Source organism: Salmo trutta, chromosome 3, assembly GCF_901001165.1.
Source record: "Salmo trutta chromosome 3, fSalTru1.1, whole genome shotgun sequence".
NCBI lineage: Eukaryota > Metazoa > Chordata > Actinopteri > Salmoniformes > Salmonidae > Salmo > Salmo trutta.
This window is the reverse complement of record NC_042959.1, coordinates 27,137,905-27,157,176: the sequence shown is the minus strand read 5'-3', so window position 1 is coordinate 27,157,176 and position 19,272 is coordinate 27,137,905. Positions and strand designations below refer to the sequence as shown.

Genomic DNA, 19,272 nt, shown 5'->3' with positions numbered 1-19,272 from the left:
CTGACAGACACAGCAAACCTTCTTGCCACAGCTCGCATTGATGTGCCATCCTGGATGAGCTGCACTACCTGAGCCACTTGTGTGGGTTGTAGACTCCGTCTCATGCTACCACTAGAGTGAAAGCACCGCCAGCATTCAAAAGTGACCAAAACATCAGCCAGGAAGCATAGGAACTGAGAAGTGGTCTGTGGTCTCCACTGGCAGATCCACTCCTTTATTGGGGGTGTCTTGCTTATTGCCTATAATTTCCACCTGTTGTGTATTCCATTTGCACAACAGCATGTGAAATTTATTGTCAATCAGTGTTGCTTCCTAAGTGTACAGTTTGATTTCACAGAAGTGTGATTGACTTGGAGTTACATTGTGTTGTTTAAGTGTTCCCTTTATTTTTTGGAGCAGTATATAATGATGATGTGTCAACACAACACCTTACCTCTGACCTACATGTAGCAATAGTCTCACTCCGAGCCATAAATATATGACTCTGGTCCCAGTAAAAGTATTTTTGTATTACATTAGCTGCTACTAAAGCAGCAACTAATCTTCCTGGGGTCGACACAAAACATGACATATTACAGAACATTAATAGACAAGAACAGGACAGAACTACATACATTTAAAATATGACATACACTTTCACTGCTTAGTTCCCTTGACGTGAACAGAGACATTACTCATGAATCATGTAGAGTTTTACCAAAGTTCACTCCTAGCTCAGTTCTCCTAACGTGAACAGAGCCGCATACAGTGAGTGTACAAAACATTAAGAACACCTTCCTAATATTGAAGTTTACTCTGCCTTTTGTCCTCAGAACATCCTCAATTCGTCAGGGCTTGGACTCTACAAGGTGTCCAAAGTGTTCCACAGGGATGCTGGCCCATGTTGACATCAATGGTTCCCAAAGTTTTATCAAGTTGGCTGGATGTCCTTTGGGTGTTGGACCATTCTTGATACACACGGGAAACTGCTGAGCGTGAAAAACCCAGCAGCATTGCAGTTCTAGACACAAACCGGTGTGCCTGGCACCTACTACCATACCCTGTTCAAAGGCACTTAAATATTTTGTCTTGCCCATTCACCCTCTGAATGGCACACATACCCAATCCATGTCTCAATTCTTTAATTCCTTCTTTAACCTGTCTCCTCCACCTTCATCTAAACTTATTGAAGTGGATTTAACAGGTGACATCAATAAGGGATCATAGCTTTTACCTGGATTCACCTGGTCAGTACATCTCATGGAAAGAGCAGGTGTTCATAATGTTTTGTCTACTCAGTATAGGTCCTAAATTCCTATAGCTGCCATGTCTATAGGGGGCACAGGGGCACATGCCCCATCAGATTTGTACTGTAAATCTGTTTTTGTTTCTTCGTTTATTTTCTCTATAATAATACTAGCCACTTTTATGAAGCAATTTTATTTTAGCAACCTCAACCAGCTACCAAGAAGCCATTTCAGGCTATCAATTGCTTGCATTTCTAAAGTCTACCAACCTTGTCGCCGGCATGCCAACTAAGACAATTAGACAAGCTAGGTACTCTAACTTGATTGATAGCCTGAAATGGCTTATCGGTAGCTGGTTATGATGTTGGGAGATTGGGAACCTATCTGGGCTAGCTAAAGCCAACTTCAGAAAACTCAATGTACGGAATAAGACACATTCCTTTAAATGTTTTACCCAGATTTTAGCAGAGATGCATATTTGTTTAATAAAAAATAAAAAAACTACCAGTCAGGAGGATAGAGAGATCAGAAGTATGCTTAGATATGCAGAAAAATAGACATATATTTTATTACATAGAATTGAGCATAATGATTATGGCTCTAGATTGCAGTAAAAAATCATACGGTAAGTTCCGCCGACGAACGAATAATTCCACATGTAAAAGACGGTAATGAGTGATGATGACTCAACCTCTCTCTGTATGTGTACTAAGCACCACCAGAGGATCAATACAATGTTATTCCTTTGATTTGATTTATTTGGTCTCAATGAATAATTGTCGTTATGATACAATATAATTTAATAGTTGAATGTAATTGGACTTGAGAAAACAGAGGGCATAGTCCTATAGGTCAGGAAAGGATATGCTGAGTAGTCACCTGCACACAACTCATTCTACTGGCTGGGAGGGGTCCTGACCAAAGATATATTTAGGCTGGCCTCACATTCATTTTGAACTCAAAAGCACTCACCACATCTTTGCATATCTACAGTAGGCCTGCCGCCTATATGAGGCAAGGTTGAAGTGGACATACTGTTTGTTCGGCTGGGCACATTGGTGTTCCTGAATTCAACAATGCTGCATTTAATATGGTTGCCTTTCAAAACACATAGTGATTATTTCTATTTGAACTGTTCCTACTGTTAATAAACAAAAAAGTCTATTCATAATCAGTGCACAATGTTTTAGACACCTGGAAAGAGATGCATCTGTTATCAATTGCTATTAGCTGAACTTTGGATTGACCGATAAAGATACTTCAAATCTTATCAGGGATTGTGGTTTGTACAACCTGTCAAACAGGCTTTTATGTAATACAAATCCCATTCAACTCTCTTTTGTATTACTTGTGGTATAATGATCATAAATTGACAGGTTGATGTCATTATAACATTTATCCCAATAATAAATGATGTCTGTTAGCCAATCAAAAATACTGCTCATGGTTTTATCAGTAATAACTTTTGAATGCATTTTACTTACACTATAGAATACAGTTTAACAGGTGTAGAGTATTGCAGACACTCAAGTCATGGGCAACATAATCAATATATTTAGTACCTAAACAGAAGCAAGGCTGGGTTTTTGGCCATCTTATCCAGCTGTTCAGTGAGAGTAACTTATAATTGTGGGCCAAATCTGAACCTTTTTTGAATCAAATCTGAATCGTTTTGTCACAAACTGAAATTAGGCGAACTATTAGAATTTTAGCAACGAGGAAATGGCAGAGACATTTCTGCATAGTGCACCTTTAATGGTTTGTTACAATTTCCTCTTGGTTTATGGCATCCTAAGACTCTAGGCTAATACCTCCCTGAATGGCAATGAATGATAGATTCCATGACATATTCCAAGTAAGTAAATAACAAGTAATTACATGTTTATTACAGTTGTAGAAATAAGTTGAGGGGGAAAACTCCAAAACTGTGATTATTTTACACATTATTTCAAAGCATGTAGCGAATTTCATGGAACAATACTATTTGGAACAATACAATTTGGTTGAAATAGAATAACCTGATCTGGCAGGTTGCAGGTACAGCTGGGTCTGGAGCACACAGCCTCGTGCATTCCTGACGTCGCCAGGCATATGTCGCATACTGAGAAGAGACCAGAATTGTCAACAGTTGAGTGGAAGAAGCTGAAGCACTATCAGTATGTTATGGAAATATTTAAACTTTTCTAGTAGACCTACTGTATTCATATATTAATGTGTATGTCACTTTAAAACGTGCTCATATTTTGTTGCTTCAAACTTCAATTAAATTTCACATAAAAGGGGTGTGTTCTGTGAAACTTGCTCTGGGAGAGCCACTGTTGACAGTAGAAGAGCTTACACGGTCCACATTCTCAGTCAGTGTGACATGCTTTTAGGTTGTTAGTTTCGCAGGGGCTGTAATTGTTAAACGATTTCTGTTTGTACTTATCTCCAGCATTTCCTAGTTGCCACTGGTGTTTACTGGCAAACGGACGTCATTTGCATTGGAACTTCAAACACGGAGTGTTCTAATTTAGTGCCTAGGCTACGTTATAAAAACGACTTCTGTGGCTGAGAGCTCTTTTTGGAGGGAACATGGCTTCAAATGGGATAGAAAGTATGCAGTTAGCGGAGGACCAGATCAAAATTCTGGAGGAGAATTTCACCAGAGTCAGCAAGCATCCGGATGAGTCGACGCTCATGTTAATCGCAGCTGAAAGCGGACTAACCGAGGAAGAGACAGCGGTGAGTGTTCACTGTTCAATTATGTTCTCGATGTTGTTTTAGGACTAATGATAAGGTTAGACTCTCTAGGAACATGTACTTTTCCGATAGAAGGACACAATGTTGCGAGGAAAAAACTTTGCCGCGGATGGATAGGCTGGAAGCGCCCTATAATGATTGACACCACACACAATTGCCAATACTCTAAATTAAGTTAATATTGCAACAATATTGCAACAATATTGTTAATATTGTCAACAATCAAATGGCTACCTTATTTATCTTGAACAGAAACAGCAATTTGGAGAGTTACACATATTTGGGAACCTATAGGCTATAATGTTGTTGCAGTGTGCTTTCCAATTAGTTTCTTCTTCTTTTTAACCGCGCACCATTGAACAAATAGGCTACTATGTAGCAAGCCAATTTTCCAGAGACAATTTATATTTCACTGAATAGGCGTAATGGGCCGCAAATGAGTGGTCAGCAGAATGATCGTTGTTTTGATGAGATATTATCGACCTCTATTATGCTACCGAAATATCTAGCCTTTATTTTTGTATTCAGTGGGAACAATGTAAACAGAGAATAGCGTGATACGGACAGCGCTGACTCTGCGCGCGTCCACGCCTCTTTGCGCGCCTCATTCGGCTCGCATGCCATGCCAGTGCCACTGTCCCCGAAATAACACGATGATGACATTTTTAAATAGAGCATTTACCCATCATCACAGGAATTCCAAACATTCTAATAATAAATACGAACACCAGTGGTCCTAATAATATTGGGTAACATAACAATGTTTCCAGTTGGATCAGCTTTGGATTCAGTCAAAACATAAATTGTGTTAAGTCAATATGTGTTGTTTGACTTTACTCTTGATCATGCAATTACCAAGCCATTGAGTAATCATATGGCATGACATAAACGGATATAAATCGTCATGGTAGGGCCTATCCTATGTTTGAAGTTATACAGACATCTCTATCTAATAGCATTCCTCTTGTGTAGAGGCTAGTTATTCTAATTCAGTATTTAAGCTGTTTTATATCCTTGTTGTAATGCACAGTGTTGTTTATTGTCCTTTTTACATAGCCTACTGTAGTTGATGGAGAAACAATATGTTCCGTTTCAGGATTCACAATACTGCCCTACCAAGCAAAAAGGCAGTAACTGCTCATAGCGTGGAACTGAAACAAAAGGCTTTTATTTACCTTGGTTTCACAGTAACTTTATGCAATTACTGCTAGCATAACCCACATTTTCTCCAGAACACAATACAATAGAGGCAGGATACTTGTCCACATGATTAAGCATGTATTTAATGCAGCAAAAATGACATTAACTAATTTTTGACCAAATGAGCAGTTACTGCCTTTTTGCTTGGTAGGGCAGAATACACCTTTGGTGTTGTTTTGGAGGAAGACATGTGAGCTGGGTTCATTTTATAGGGAAATTTCAGGTACTGTGAGCAGATTTTGTCCCACACATTATTTGCATTAACAAATGGAGGATTATCAAGTACAGATCATGGCAGCCAATATGACACGTTTCTCAAAAGGTTCTCCCTCTCTCCTCTGCAAACCGCTTTGGCATGCTCACTCCACTGCTGTTGTGACTGCGTGTTTCCATTGTGAGTGTTACAAAGATGGGAGATGCCCAGCCAACTTGACTGGACACATGTGGTTCTGGGTGAAGTGGAGTACTTGGCCCTCTGACTTCATTTACAGTGGATGTTTTTAACCACCTACTGTTGGAACATGAATTGGAACATGGCGCTGGCTGTTTAATAGTCATTACAGTACCTTAAGGGAAGGGCACACCCTGTTACCACTCCCTCGCCTGCATAAAGAGCATTTACAACATGTTTCTACCTCTTTACAAAGTGTTTTATACCAGTGGTTCCCATCCCAACCTTTGTTGAGCCGTGGCACACCTTGATGGGACATACTATTCTGCAGCACACCTAAAAATGTCCCTGTTCATTTATTAAGTGGTATAATGACCTCTATCTCATCTGATCCATACTGCAAATCATCTATTTTCTGTGACAAAGTTTTTTATAGATTAAATAGGGTTAATTTGAAATATTTTCCTTGCACATGATGGTTAATTTGTGTGTACCCCTTTACGAGCATCTTGCGAATCTGTGCCAGAAAGTAGTTGCAAAATAGGTACAGCGAGGGAAAAAAGTATTTGATCCCCTGCTGATTTTGTACGTTTGCCCACTGACAAAGAAATGATAAGTCTATCATTTTAATGGTAGGTTTATTTGAACAGTGAGAGACAGAATAACAACAAAAAAATCCAGAAAGACGCATGTCAAAAATGTTATAAATTGATTTGCATTTTAATGAGGGAAATAAGTATTTGACCCCTCTGCAAAACATGACTTAGTACTTGGTGGCAAAACCCTTGTTGGCAATCACAGAGGTCAGACGTTTCTTGTAGTTGGCCACCAGGTTTGCACACATCTCAGGAGGAATTTTGTCCCATAGACGTTTGTCCCATAGCCGTTCAGTTGAAGTCGGAAGTTTACATACACCTTAGCCAAATACATTTAAACTCAGTTTTTCACAATTCCTGACATTTAATCCGAGTAAAAATTCCCTGTTTTAGGTCAGTTAGGATCACCACTTTATTTTAAGAATTTGAAATATCAGAATAATAGTAGAGAGAATGATTTATTTCAGCTTTTATTTCTTTCATCACATTCTCAGTGGGTGAGAAGTTTACATACACTCAATTAGTATTTGATAGCATTGCCTTTAAATTGTTTAACTTGGGTAGCCTTCCACAAGCTTCCCACAATAAGTTGGGTGAATTTTGGCCCATTCCTCCTGACAGAGCTGGTGTAACTGAGTCAGGTTTGTAGGCCTCCTTGCTCACACATGCATTTTCAGTTCTGCCCACAATTATAGGATTGAGGTCAGGGCTTTGTGATGGCCACTCCAATACCTTGACTTTGTTGTCCTTTAGCCATTTTGACACAACTTTGGAAGTATGCTTGGGGTCACTGTCCATTTGGAAGACCCATTTGCAACCAAGCTTTAACTTCCTGACTGATGTCTTGAGAAGTTGCTTCAATATAACCACATCATTTTCCTACCTCATGATGCCATCTATTTTGTGAAGTACACCAGTCCCTCCTGCAGCAAAGCACCTCCACAACATGATGCTGCCTCCTCCGTGCTTCACGGTTGGGATGGTGTTCTTCGGCTTGCAAGCCTCCCCCTTTAACCTCCAAACATCACGATGGTCATTATAGCCAAACAGTTCTATTTTTATTTCATCAGACCAGAGGACATTTCTCCAAAAAGAACGTTCTTTGTCCCCATGTGCAGTTGCAAACCGTAGTCTGGCTTTTTTTATGGTGGTTTTGGAGCAGTGGCTTCTTCCTTCCTCGTTTTACTGTGGATATAGATACTTTTGTACCCGTTTCCTCCAGCATCTTCACAAGGTCCTTTGCTGTTGTTCTGGGATTGATTTGTACTTTTCGCACCAAAGTATGTTCATCTCTAGGAGACAGAACGTGTCTCCTTCCTGAGCGGTATGACGGCTGCGTGGTCCCATTGTGTTTATACTTGCATACTATTGTTTGTACAGATGAACGTGGTACCTTCAGGCGTTTGGAAATTGCTCCCAAGGATGAACCAGACTTGTGGAGGTCTACAATTATTTTGCTGAGGTCTTGGCTGATTTCTTTTGATATTCCCATGATGTCAAGCAAAAAGGCACTGAGTTTGAAGGTAGGCCTTGAAATACATCCACAGGTACACCTCCAATTGACTCAAATTATGTCAATTAGCCTATCAGAAGCTTCTAAAGCCATGACATCATTTTCTGGAATTTTCCAAGCTGTTAAAGGCACAGTCAACTTGGTGTATGTAATCTTCTGACCCACTGGAATTGTGATATAGTGAATTCTAAGTGAAATAATCTGTCTGTAAACAATTGTTGGAAAAATGACTTGTGTCATGCACACAGTAGATGTCCTAACCGACTTGCGAAAACTATAGTTTGTTAACAAGAAATTTGTGGAGTGGTTGAAAAACAAGTTTTAATGACTCCAACCTAAGTGTATGTAAACTTCCAACTTCAACTGTATATAAAGCCCTTATTGCATGCAACTTCCTTCCATCTCACATTGCTCAAATAAACAGCAAACCTTTGTTTAAAAAAACAGATAAAGCAACATCTCGTGGCACAGTGCCTCTGCCCTATTTGACCTAGATAGTTTGTGTGTATGCATTGATATGTATCAATGTATTATGTTTTGTGTGGACTCCAGGAAGAGTAGCTGCTGCTTTTGCAACAGCTAATGGGGATTCTAATAAACTAACAAAATACCAAATACTGTGAGACGACTATTTTGTGTAAAAAAAAGCAACAAATGATTTATGCACATCAACTATTGATATTGTTTCCATTTCTTTGACTCTTTATCTAAACAGATGCATTAAATATTTGTAAATTATTCAAAATGTTCTGTGTGTAATACATAGCATAATAAAGTCTGGGTGTGAGACAAGGCAAAACAGTGAAATCCAGACATTAATTGCTTTAGAAAATAAACAAAAAAACAAAATTGAAAGCAGAAAAAAAGTTTATTTTAATGTCTACTTAAAGGTAGAAATGACGTTGCCTCGAGCAGCACCGCAGCTATTGCGTCGAGCGAGATGCAAGACTACGCTCACACACATGGCACGGATTGTATTCACGCTGTTACAACGTGAGAGCAACGGGACCAAAACAGCAGAGTAGTGTACCTTCGCACTTCAACTCTCATAGTTGTTGCGGAAATTGACCCACTATGCTGTTTACTTCGTGCATCTACGTCATATTGCTGAGTATACCTTTAAGGTTGGGGTTGGGTTTAAAATCAGATTGTATGACTTTCTTGGCTGTGCCAGCTAGTGACTACCCTGCAGAGCTGCCTCCTGTACATGAGTAATCTCAATAAATGCCAACCTGCAACCTCATTGCCCTGCATAATGAAAAACACCTAGGGGAAATTGTTTAGGAATATTAATGTCATTATGAGTTTGTTCAGTGTATAACCTACCATTACCTCTCCCAGGTCAGTTTACAGATTCTGTGACTAACGCTCCAATAATAATGCTATTTGGAACTAATACCTGGTGGAACAATAGCAACAATGCCGTGGTGTGACGTCACCTGTCTCTGACACCTATCTTGGGCTCTTTTTGTTTCTTCCAGAAATGGTTCAGGCTACGCAATGCACGGTGGAGACAGGCCGAGGGCCTTCCAGCTCAACTGGGGTCAGTGAAAGACTGAAATTGGAGTGGTGAAGGAAACCTCCCCCTCACCCCGTTGCTTCTCTGACTGATCTGCCACGCCCTTACTGACCAACTCCCAGGACACATCAACCACTCATACCTTCCTTCCATCGTTCTCTCTCCTTTGTATCTAAGCTATTTTCATTTAGTGAATGTGTGAAGTGTAATGCGAGTCAAATGTTTTTTTGCCAATATAATTGGCATGTTTACATATAATAATAAATAAACAAACATATATTATAAATGACGTAGACTGCTTTCATGCTGCATGTCATCAGTATGAGGGGCCTTCTGAACTTAATGAGGAAGTACTGTAGGGTACAATGGCGGAAAGGTTTGGAGGGGGGGACTTTGTTGTAAGCCTTTGTTTTGTGCATCTCTCAGCAGGGAGCGGGATAACGTTGGGCTTTCATGGGACTATAAAACATGTGAGGCAGCGCTCATGTTATGACACATTCAACAGGAATCAGCTGGCCCTGTAACAGGGACTTGGGGTCGATGGCTAATTTGAAGGGAAAGGCTTTTGACGTAAGCTGGGATCAGAGCAACCAACTGCCAGCAGGTGATGCCACCTACCTGTCGGTTCAATTGTCCCTGTTTCTAGGATGTCAGACATCCTTTCTAAATATCTGTCTAGGGAAAACAACAGGTAAAGGAAAGAGAGGGAGACAGAACCCACTGGGCACACACTGGTTGAATCAACGTTGTTTCAACCTCATGTCAATGAAATGACGTTGAATTGACGTCTGTGCCCAGTGGGAAGGAAGTGATATCCTGCCAAAGAACCTAGGGTAATGATGGACTGATCGTGGGAACTGCCTACATAACAGACCTGATACCAACTCATCAGGTATCTACTTCTGGTCCTAATACAACTTCCCCCTCTCTGACAGTCTGTCTGTTTTACAGTGTGTTGTGACAGATAGCTGTTTGGCCTGGCTGGCGCACACTGCACACATACACACTGTTTTTGTTCAGCTGACTGTGAAAAAAGGAGTCCCACCCACAGAGGAAAAACAAGTGTGTTTATTTAGAGTTGAACACGCCAAATGCAGAACATCATCAAGTTTTATTAGTCGTATGTACAGGAAAAACATGGTATACACCTCTCAACTAAATGATTACTTGTAGGTTCCTTCTGGACAATGCAACAACAATAAGAAATCCTAAAATATAATAATACGAACATAAAGTAAATTGTTCAGTAGAGTAAGTATAATACAGTATAAGTATAACACAGGAAAGCACAATTTATAGTTCAATATTTACACATGTTTTGGGGAAGGGGGGATTGGGGGCAAGTGTTTAAATTGTGCAGTATTTAGCAATCCTAACAGGAGTCTGGTAGCAGCAGTTGTAATGTGTGGTAGCATGAATGTATACTGAACAAAAATATAAACACATGCAACAAGTTCAAAGATTTCACTGAGTTACAGTTCATATAAGACGTGGATGTTGATTATGGCAGCCCCCCACACCTCTCTGATTCAGACAACTGACTAGGTATCCCCCTTTCCCTTATAAGGAAATCAGTCAATTTAAATAAATTCATTAGACTCTAATCTCTGGATTTCACATGAATGGGAATACAGATATGCACCTGTTGGTCACAGATACCTTTATAAAAAAGGTAGGGGCGTGGATCAGAAAATGTGTCAGTATCTGGTTTTACCACCACTTGCCTCATGCAGCGCTATACATCTCCTTCGAATTGAGTTGATCAGGCTGTTGATTGTGGTCTGTGGAATGTTGTCCCACTCCTGTTCAATGGCTGTGTGAAGTTGCTGGATATTGGCGGGAACTGGAACAAGCTTACACGTTGTACATGTCGATCCAGAGCATTCCAAACATACTCAATGGGTGACGTTTTTGGTGAGTATGCAGGCCATGGAAGAACTGCAACATTTTCCAGGAATTGTGGACAGATCTTTGCGACATGGGGACAGTGCATTATCATGCTGAAACATGAGGTGATGGCAGCAGATGAATGGCATGACAATGAGCCTCAGGATCTCGTCACAGTATATCTGCATTCAAATTGCCATCAATAAAATGCAATTGTGTTCGTTGTCAATAGCTTATGCCTGCCCATACCATAACCCCACCATGGGGCACTCTGTTCACAATGTTGAGATCAGCAAACTGCTCGCCCACATCACGCCATACACTTGGTCTGCGGTTGTGAGGCCGGTTGGAGGTACTGCCAAATTCTCTAAAACAACATTGGAGGCAGCTTAGGGTAGAGAAATTAACATTCAATTCTCTGGCAACAGCTCTGGTGGACATTCCTGCAGTCAGCATACTAATTGCACGCTCCCTCAAAACTTGAGACATCTGTGGCATTGTGTTGTGTGACAAAACTGCAAATTTTAGAGTGACTTTTTTATTGCCCCCAGCACAAGGTGCACCTGTGTAATGATCATGCTGTTTAATCAGTTTCTTGATATGCCACACCTGTCAGGTGGATGGATTATCTTGGCAAAGGAGGAATGCTCACTAACAGGGATGTAAACACATTTCTGCACAAAATGTAAGATAAATAAGCTTTTTGTGTGTATAGAACATTTCTGGGATTTTTTATTTCGGCTCATGAAACATGGGACCAACACTTTACATGTTGTGTTTATATTGTTGCTCAGTGTATATGTGTAGGTGTGGGTGTGGGTGTGTGCGTGAGTGAGTGCATGTGTGATAAGGTGTGGAGAATCAGAGCAGGTATCAGTCCAGTTGAAGTGTTCAGCACTCTGATGGCTTGTAGATAGAAACTGTTTCTGAGCCTGTTGGTATCAGACCTCATGCTCTGATACCGTCTGCCCAACGGTAAGGGAGTGAACAGCTCGTAGATGGGGTGTGTGGTCTCCTTGATGATGCTGCAGGGCCTTCCTCAGGCACCGTTTTGAGTAGATGTCCTGGATGGGTGGGTGGGAGCACGTTCCCAGTGATGTTCTGGGCCGTCTTCACCACCTGCTGGAGGGCCTTGGGGTCGTGGATGGGGTAATTCCCATACCAGGCCGTGATACAACCGGTCAGGATGCTCTCAATGGTGCAGTGGTAGTATTTGGAGACGACCCGGCGTTGCATGCCTAATTTATTCAGTCGCCTTAGGAAATATAGACGCTGTTGCACCCTCTTGACAAGAGTGGTGATGTTTTTGGTCCATGTCAAGTCCTCGTGATGTGGCTGCCAAGGAACTTAAAACTGCTGACACTCTACTGCAGTCTCGTTGATGTGGATCGGGGCATGTTCCCTCCTTTGCTTCCTGAAGTCAACAATCAACTCCTTTGTTTTGCTGACGTTAAGGGAGAGGTTGATGTCCTGGTGTATCGGAACATAAGTTGGTCATAGTCATGTGATGAGGTAGCCACGCCTGTTTCTGCCCTCGGCCCAAGAGGGAATTTCTTCTTGGTCTAATGGTCTAAGAAGTTGGTTGCTTCCGTAGGAGACCCGGGGTCACAATGCCAGTTCACTGTACCTCCTCCCTATAGGCTGACTCGTTATTGTTGGACGACACCAGCAAACACGATGGAGTTGGTGTCATGCAAAGCGACGCAGTTGTGGGAATACAGCAGAGGTCTGACGACACACCCCTGGGGGGCCCCTGTGTTAAGAGTCAGTGTGGAGGAGGTGTTGTTGCATTCCTCACAGCCTGTGGTCTGCCCATCAGGAAGCTCCAGCTGAAAGCATACATTGTCCCTTCTTGCACGTCACTATTAAATCATATGATTTGTGTTGCAGCTGAAAAAAACATTAGCAAAACCATAAAGAAATGGACATTTGAAAAAAATGATACCTCACCGCTCCTTTATTGATATGTACCGGTATCAGAAAGATAATGCTATATTGCGTATGACGTCATTTCCAAACTACAATTCAATGGAATGAAAGGCTTGCTGGAGTGGTTGTTAGCATGCTGTAAGAGGTCCATGAGATGTGTATGGAAGGTGAATGGGCCCTGGTATTGTCTGTTGCTAAGGAGACTTAGCAGGCCTGTGTGGAATCTGTCACCCCAGGACTGGTGAGAGTCAGAGCCGGGAAGATTCACTGGTCCAGCTGGTCCTAGGAACTGACTACAGAACTTTCCAAACTGCACTCTGCCCAAACCACACTTTTCAGGACTCGAGAAGCTGCTAGACTAATACAGTTCACATGTGCATCAATGTATGAGCGAAGATAGTTCTCACAAGGATTTTTGTTGTTGATATTCACTTGACTTGAACTTCAACAAAAGATGCAATTGAGGACGTCTTGGTTTGTTCTTATTGCTGGATTAAGAGGAAATGTGCGTTGAGGATGCAGCACATATTTTGCCAACACACCATAAAAAAGGTTAACAACTCGCAGTGCAACATGAATACTGCCCTTGTCACAGACATTATGTTGAGAGCATGCTAGCTACATTTCTTTGATCAGAGGGTTTTTGCATGCAGCTTTGAATAGCCAAGGATGATATGACAACATCTAACAAGGCAGATAAGACACAGATTGGAGCATGGAATTTGTTTGCATACTTAGCAATTGAGGCAATGAAGAGTTGATAGGAAAAAGATTTGTGCAAACTGAACTTCACTGAACTTCATAAAGGGTTAATCGGCAAGTTGTTAAAGTAGCTAGTTTCACTCAATAGTGATCTTCATTCATGTGTTTATAATGTGATATATTTACACACACAACTGTTCATTACCAATTACTAAATCAGTAATTAAATGCCTATAAACTACGCATGCACCCTTTATAAACGTGTAGCCTAATGCGTAGCTTAAAATAGTGTTGCCGTTATCTGCCAAAACCAGATCAGTCGCACTAATACTCTGCAAGCGTAAGCATCCCATCTAGCCGGCGGGATCCAGAATGAGACAGCTTCCCCACTCACAGCCTATCAGTGTCAGAGCCGGCTGCCACAAACAGACAGATAACCAGCAGCAAAGTTCGGAGCTCCTCTCTAGGAACAGGTGCACCATAGGAACTGAGTCAACTAGCGGGAGGCACCGACAGAGATTACACACCCACCCCCTTTCTCCTTTGCCTCCTCCACCTTCCACTAACCCTCTTTACCCTACAGTCCCAGGTCACGATCATTGGTGGCTTATCCCAGATTAGGTCCCAGTTGGACGCTTGGATCTGCTTTGAAGTCTAGCCTCTGAGATCCGTACGCCTCTCCACTGGGGCCCTACTCCCATGGCGGCTACACCAACCCTCCCGCACCGTTCTAAATCCACATGACCCTTTTGAAAGCCATTGTGTCCACCTTTACATAATGCTCACATGCGCCTGTAGTTGAACCAGGATTACGGTGGATTTCAAAGCAAGCTCACGGCGCCCTTTGTAAATGATACAGTGGTCATATAGCGAGGGTTGGCTGCGATGCTGACTCTTTAGAAGGAATTTGAAGCTCCTGGGGCGAGAATGTTATTTTTGAATCAATGTATGTGATTTCACTTTCTCAAGGAAAACACATGAGGAATCTTTACAACATGTGGTTATGATATAAACAGAGAACCCAAAATGATTGAAATGTAGAAACACATGTGGATCCTTTTATCATACCTTTGCTCTCATTTCGAGACGATAACACATTCTTTTGGAACGGGGGCTACTGGATTTTGGAAGTAGCAAAGTAAAGAAAACAACCCCAATGGACAGAAAGGAGACAGTTTGGTTTGGCCGTTTGCTAAAGACAATGTAATGTAATGCTTCGATTTCGTTCAAAAGAGCTCCAAGCACACGTCTCATTGCACATGATTGCAAAACCAGTGGGGGACAAAGAGGGGCCAGTTTTACCATCTCAGCCCTGGCGCCAAACAGATTTTAAAAAGCAGAGACCCCTTGAGTCTGCACCCATTTATTTTGCTTTTCGCAGCGGCCATTTTCCCTTGTCCATTGTGCACCAACATGGACCTTGACGGAGAAGCAAGCACATAAAGATGGCAGGTCTCTCAGAAGAATGTAGTCCTTATTAAGCCCCTTAGGAGCTGATAGAGTTTGAAGGCGTGAGGTCGCTGTAGCCTGCCGGCCTCCCCTTGACACCTGTTGAGAACGCATGTTTCAGAGAGTCCTGTCCAAGGATCTAGAAAACTTCTATGAAAGCATACCCTTTTATATGTTGCATATTTCTCCAAATGATCGGGAAGAAAAAAAAGCACAGGAAATGTATGTCTCCACTTTCTTCAATAAGAAAAGGCCGAAGAACCCTTTTAGGTTCTAGATAGCAACTTGTTTTCTAAGAGTGTGCCTTTCATTCTAGGCACTTACTGTACCTCTCTGTTGCTTTTGAAGTTGAGGTGGTTCCCTTTGGGATTAGCTAGCTGTAGTAGATGTGGAGTGGTCTCAGCAGTGTTCACTCTGGGGTCTATGTGCCAGATAGGGCAGATGTACTCATACCACAAAGTGTGAGGAGGCCTGTGGAACCACAGAGATTCTAATATTCCGTTAATATCACCGTTAAACATTATGAAGCATCAGGAACAAACACAAACACCTCAACATTGCCCTCCACCCTGACCTCAAACATCTCTTTTAAGGCCATGCCCATTGGAGAGTGTGACACAGAATTAAGAAAACAAACAGGCATATTGTTTTTCATATTTGATCTGGTGTGCAGGCTTGAGAATCTTTTCTAGGAGGCTTGAGCCCAAATATGCGCTGTTGCGCTTCAAGAATTATAAAAATACTTATGTGGCTGTCTGTGAATGTCCCAGGGGCCTGAGCTTTGGACAATACCCCCTATTGTCTCACCATCGTTTCCTCACTCCCAGAGCCACAGCTCGCTACTGAAATAACACGTCAAAATATTGGCTTCCTAGTCCAAGAAGGAGGCTAATTTTAGATCTGGGCCAAGTGGCATGCTTGCGTATACTCTAGTATTTAACAACATGGACTGGGCATGTTTTGATCACATTTTCCACTTTACTCCATTTCCTGGGAGCTTCGGGTCCTGGTCATTGGTGTTGCCAGGCGGACAATGCGCTCATACTGGGCGGTCTTGGAGGAAGGACGTATTGTCTTCTTGGATGAGCTCATCACCCACTCTTTCCTGCAGGAAAATATGAGCACTTACTGTCCATGTCTTTGGGCTAAAGGATGTCTCATCATGCCAGAGTGAAAATACATAACCTCCTCTTTCAATGGACAAATGGAAGGGTTAAATGCATCACTAATGATGCAAGTGTTTTAGAGGGGTGAATAGACAGATCTGACTCTGTTGACCCTGAACAACATGTCAATAAAGAGTTTCAGTTTTTAGCGAGATATGGATCATGACACATTGTGAGGGTGACATGCCCACCTCTCTTGCCTACAGGCAGCACCCAGGGAACTAAATTCACTTTTTCCGTAATCTCATTTAGACTTAATGGTTTAGTCATAAACTGCACATTTGAAGAATATCAAATATTTGTCTCCAATTATCTAGTAGGTTTATGTGGTAGTCTGACGACTAACACTAAATTATTGCACGGCTCTGTCGTTCTGGCTACATACTTTAGTCTGAGACTGCCATCATTGAAGTCATATGTGGTGACGAGGGGCACGAGGGGCGTTGTACGAAACAAAGTCATCAGCGATTGGACCAATCACGATTAACCCACGTGTGTTCTGGCTCTGGCCAAACCCATTGTTTTCTGGACCAATCAGATGGCCACAAATGTGTTTGCATTTTATGAAGGCTCGGGGAGGTACTCAGATCTAGACTCATTGCAGAGAAGAAACTAACTTCCATGGGTGTAGTGTAGCGTTTGTCCGGAGCAAGGAGTCTGGGTAGCCAGGCAATGTAATGTGGTGCAACTACAACCACTTGGAACACTTGAGAATTGTTTTTTTTCTGCAGCACATTAAGACATGAATTCAATGAGCACAGAAACAATGATGACAGCTTGCCTGTGGCCACACTTTCATTCAATCTCACTTACTGGCAATTGCTGCCTTTTCAATTCAATAAATGGCTTATTTAACAAGGCAGGGCCTCGTGAAAAGAACTTTGATTGGATTATTGGTCTAATGTTCCTTACACATTTAGCTTGACAGCTGAGAAACAAAAAAGTAAGTAGGTAATCTAATACAGGTTCTGAACCTGACCAACAGATATCTCCTTAATTCGAATGGATGTACTGTATCTGGAGCAGTCACCTCCAATGAGAATGCAGGAAATTTTCAAGTTTTAAGTTTTTTTAGTCGTATGTACTGGATACACATGGTATACAACGTCCAACAAAATGAATACTTGCAGGTTCCTTCTGGACAATGCAGCAACAATAAGAAATAATCAAAGATAAGAATATGAACATAAAGTAAATTGCTCAGTCGAATAGAATAAACATTTTAGCGTAAGTATAATACAGGAAGGCACAATTTATAGTCCAGAATGTACACTTGTTTTGTGGAAGGGGGGATTGGGGGGCAAGTGTTTAAATTGTGCAGTATTTAGCAATCCTAACAGGAGTCTGGTAGCAGCAGTTGTAATGTGTGGTAGCATGAATGTGTGTGTGTGTGTGTGTGTGTGTGTGTGTGTGTGTGTGTGTGTGTGTGTGTGTGTGTGTGTGTGTGTGTGTGTGTGTGTGTGTGTGTGGATGGATGGATGTGTGTATGTCACTTTTCATTTGGGAGGAGTATTTCCTGCACTTGATAGGAGCTCAGAGCCAAATCTACTGTATCTGATGCAAGCTTTTAGAACAGACCAATATTTAGACTTAGCAAACATTTTCACATTTGTGTAGTGGCACAATCAAATGGTAATGTATTGAGCACTTACATACTTTTCTTCTTACAACATTTGGCTCATACTTTTGATGAAGTCATCAATAATGTTCAGCCTGGGTGTAATTAGTATACAATTACCTTAAGTGTTTCTCTCATACTGAGAAGTCTCTTTTGTGCTTAGCTAGGTATTGGATTATTTCTGTTGGAACTGCTTCCAGCGCTGAGTAAGACAGGGGCCACGTCGACTCCTGGTTGCCCCGGGTAAGCATTGGATTAGATCAATGAGAAAATAGACTTTCAAGGGGTGAAATTCAATAGGGAAAATAGCTCACAAACATGTTCACTATCAACGTTGATGTAACAAAATAGTATTTGGTTGAACTTTTTTTCCACTGATAGTTTTATAAAAATACAATTTACAAGTCTATATCTAATGTCATGAGAATAAAAATATTTGCAAATACTGATACTCAAAAAGTAGCCTACTTACCAAGGTGTTGTGACTCTTGTTTTGGACTCCTTGTGTTGTGCCAGTTCCAGGATCCTACAAGAATGTTTCAGTTCATTATCACCTGTTCCAATTTATCCTCCCAGTACAAAGAAAATCAATAACAACGTAGTAGTTATTGTACCTTGCTTTCAGTTTCATCGGGGAATTCATAAAGAAAATATGTGCACCTTTGATGGACGAGCTCTGGATTCCAAATCCTACAAAAGAGAAAATTGTTCTGAGAATAATATGAAATTGGGTTTATGCCCTTATGATAAAAAATAGGGAAATTCTCCATAACATTTTGGATAACATAATGATCAGCATGCGCATTTGGATAACATGCCCCGTCAAACATACCTGTTTTTCCAGATACCATGTTTGCCTGATGGAAATGCACCAGGTTGAGTTCACCTGCTGGGTCACAACGGTCTGTGTTGTTGATATGACATTAGGAGTCACATGGCAGGACTGAAGTATAGTTGAAGTCGAAAGTTTACATACACCTTAGCCAAATACATTTAAACTCAGTTTCACAATTCCTGACATTTAATCCGAGTAAACATTCCCTGTCTTAGGTCAGTTAGGATCACCACTTTATTTTAAGAATGTGAAATGTCAGAATAATAGTAGAGAGAATGATTTATTTCAGCTTTTATTTCTTTCATCACATTCCCGGTGAGTGAGAAGTTTACATACACTGAATTTGTATTTGGTAGCGTTGCCTTTAAATTGTTTAACTTGTGTCAAACGTTTTGGGTAGCCTTCCACAAGCTTCCCACAATAAGTTGGGTGAATTTTGGCCCATTCCTCCTGACAGAGCTGGTGTAACTGAGTCAGGTTTGTAGGCCTCCTTACTCGC

The 19,272-nt window shown here is 41.3% G+C and overlaps 1 protein-coding gene and 1 long non-coding RNA gene across 2 annotated transcripts; one reads left to right on the top strand and one right to left on the bottom strand.

The window, feature by feature from the left end:
* Positions 1-3,521: 3,521 nt before the first annotated feature.
* On the top strand, positions 3,522-9,473 carry LOC115171384 (homeodomain-only protein). The gene is made up of 2 exons (XM_029728146.1): positions 3,522-3,950; positions 9,150-9,473. The coding sequence occupies exons 1-2, from the start codon at positions 3,801-3,803 to the stop codon at positions 9,225-9,227; spliced, it is 228 nt and encodes a 75-aa protein (XP_029584006.1). The 5' UTR covers positions 3,522-3,800; the 3' UTR covers positions 9,228-9,473.
* Positions 9,474-17,797: 8,324 nt separating this feature from the next.
* LOC115171380 (uncharacterized) lies at positions 17,798-18,925 on the bottom strand. Its single transcript, XR_003871179.1, has 3 exons — positions 18,771-18,925; positions 18,553-18,628; positions 17,798-18,464 (listed from the first exon to the last, which is right to left on the bottom strand). It is a non-coding gene; the product is annotated as an uncharacterized LOC115171380 (long non-coding RNA).
* Positions 18,926-19,272: the final 347 nt, after the last annotated feature.

Excerpts from the sequence above, each read along its gene's own strand:
- LOC115171384 (XM_029728146.1), top strand. The coding sequence starts at position 3,801 with ATGGCTTCAAATGGGATAGAAAGTATGCAGTTAGCGGAGGACCAGATC. Across the intron at positions 3,951-9,149 it reads TAACCGAGGAAGAGACAGCG|AAATGGTTCAGGCTACGCAA; the intron begins GTGAGTGTTCAC and ends TGTTTCTTCCAG.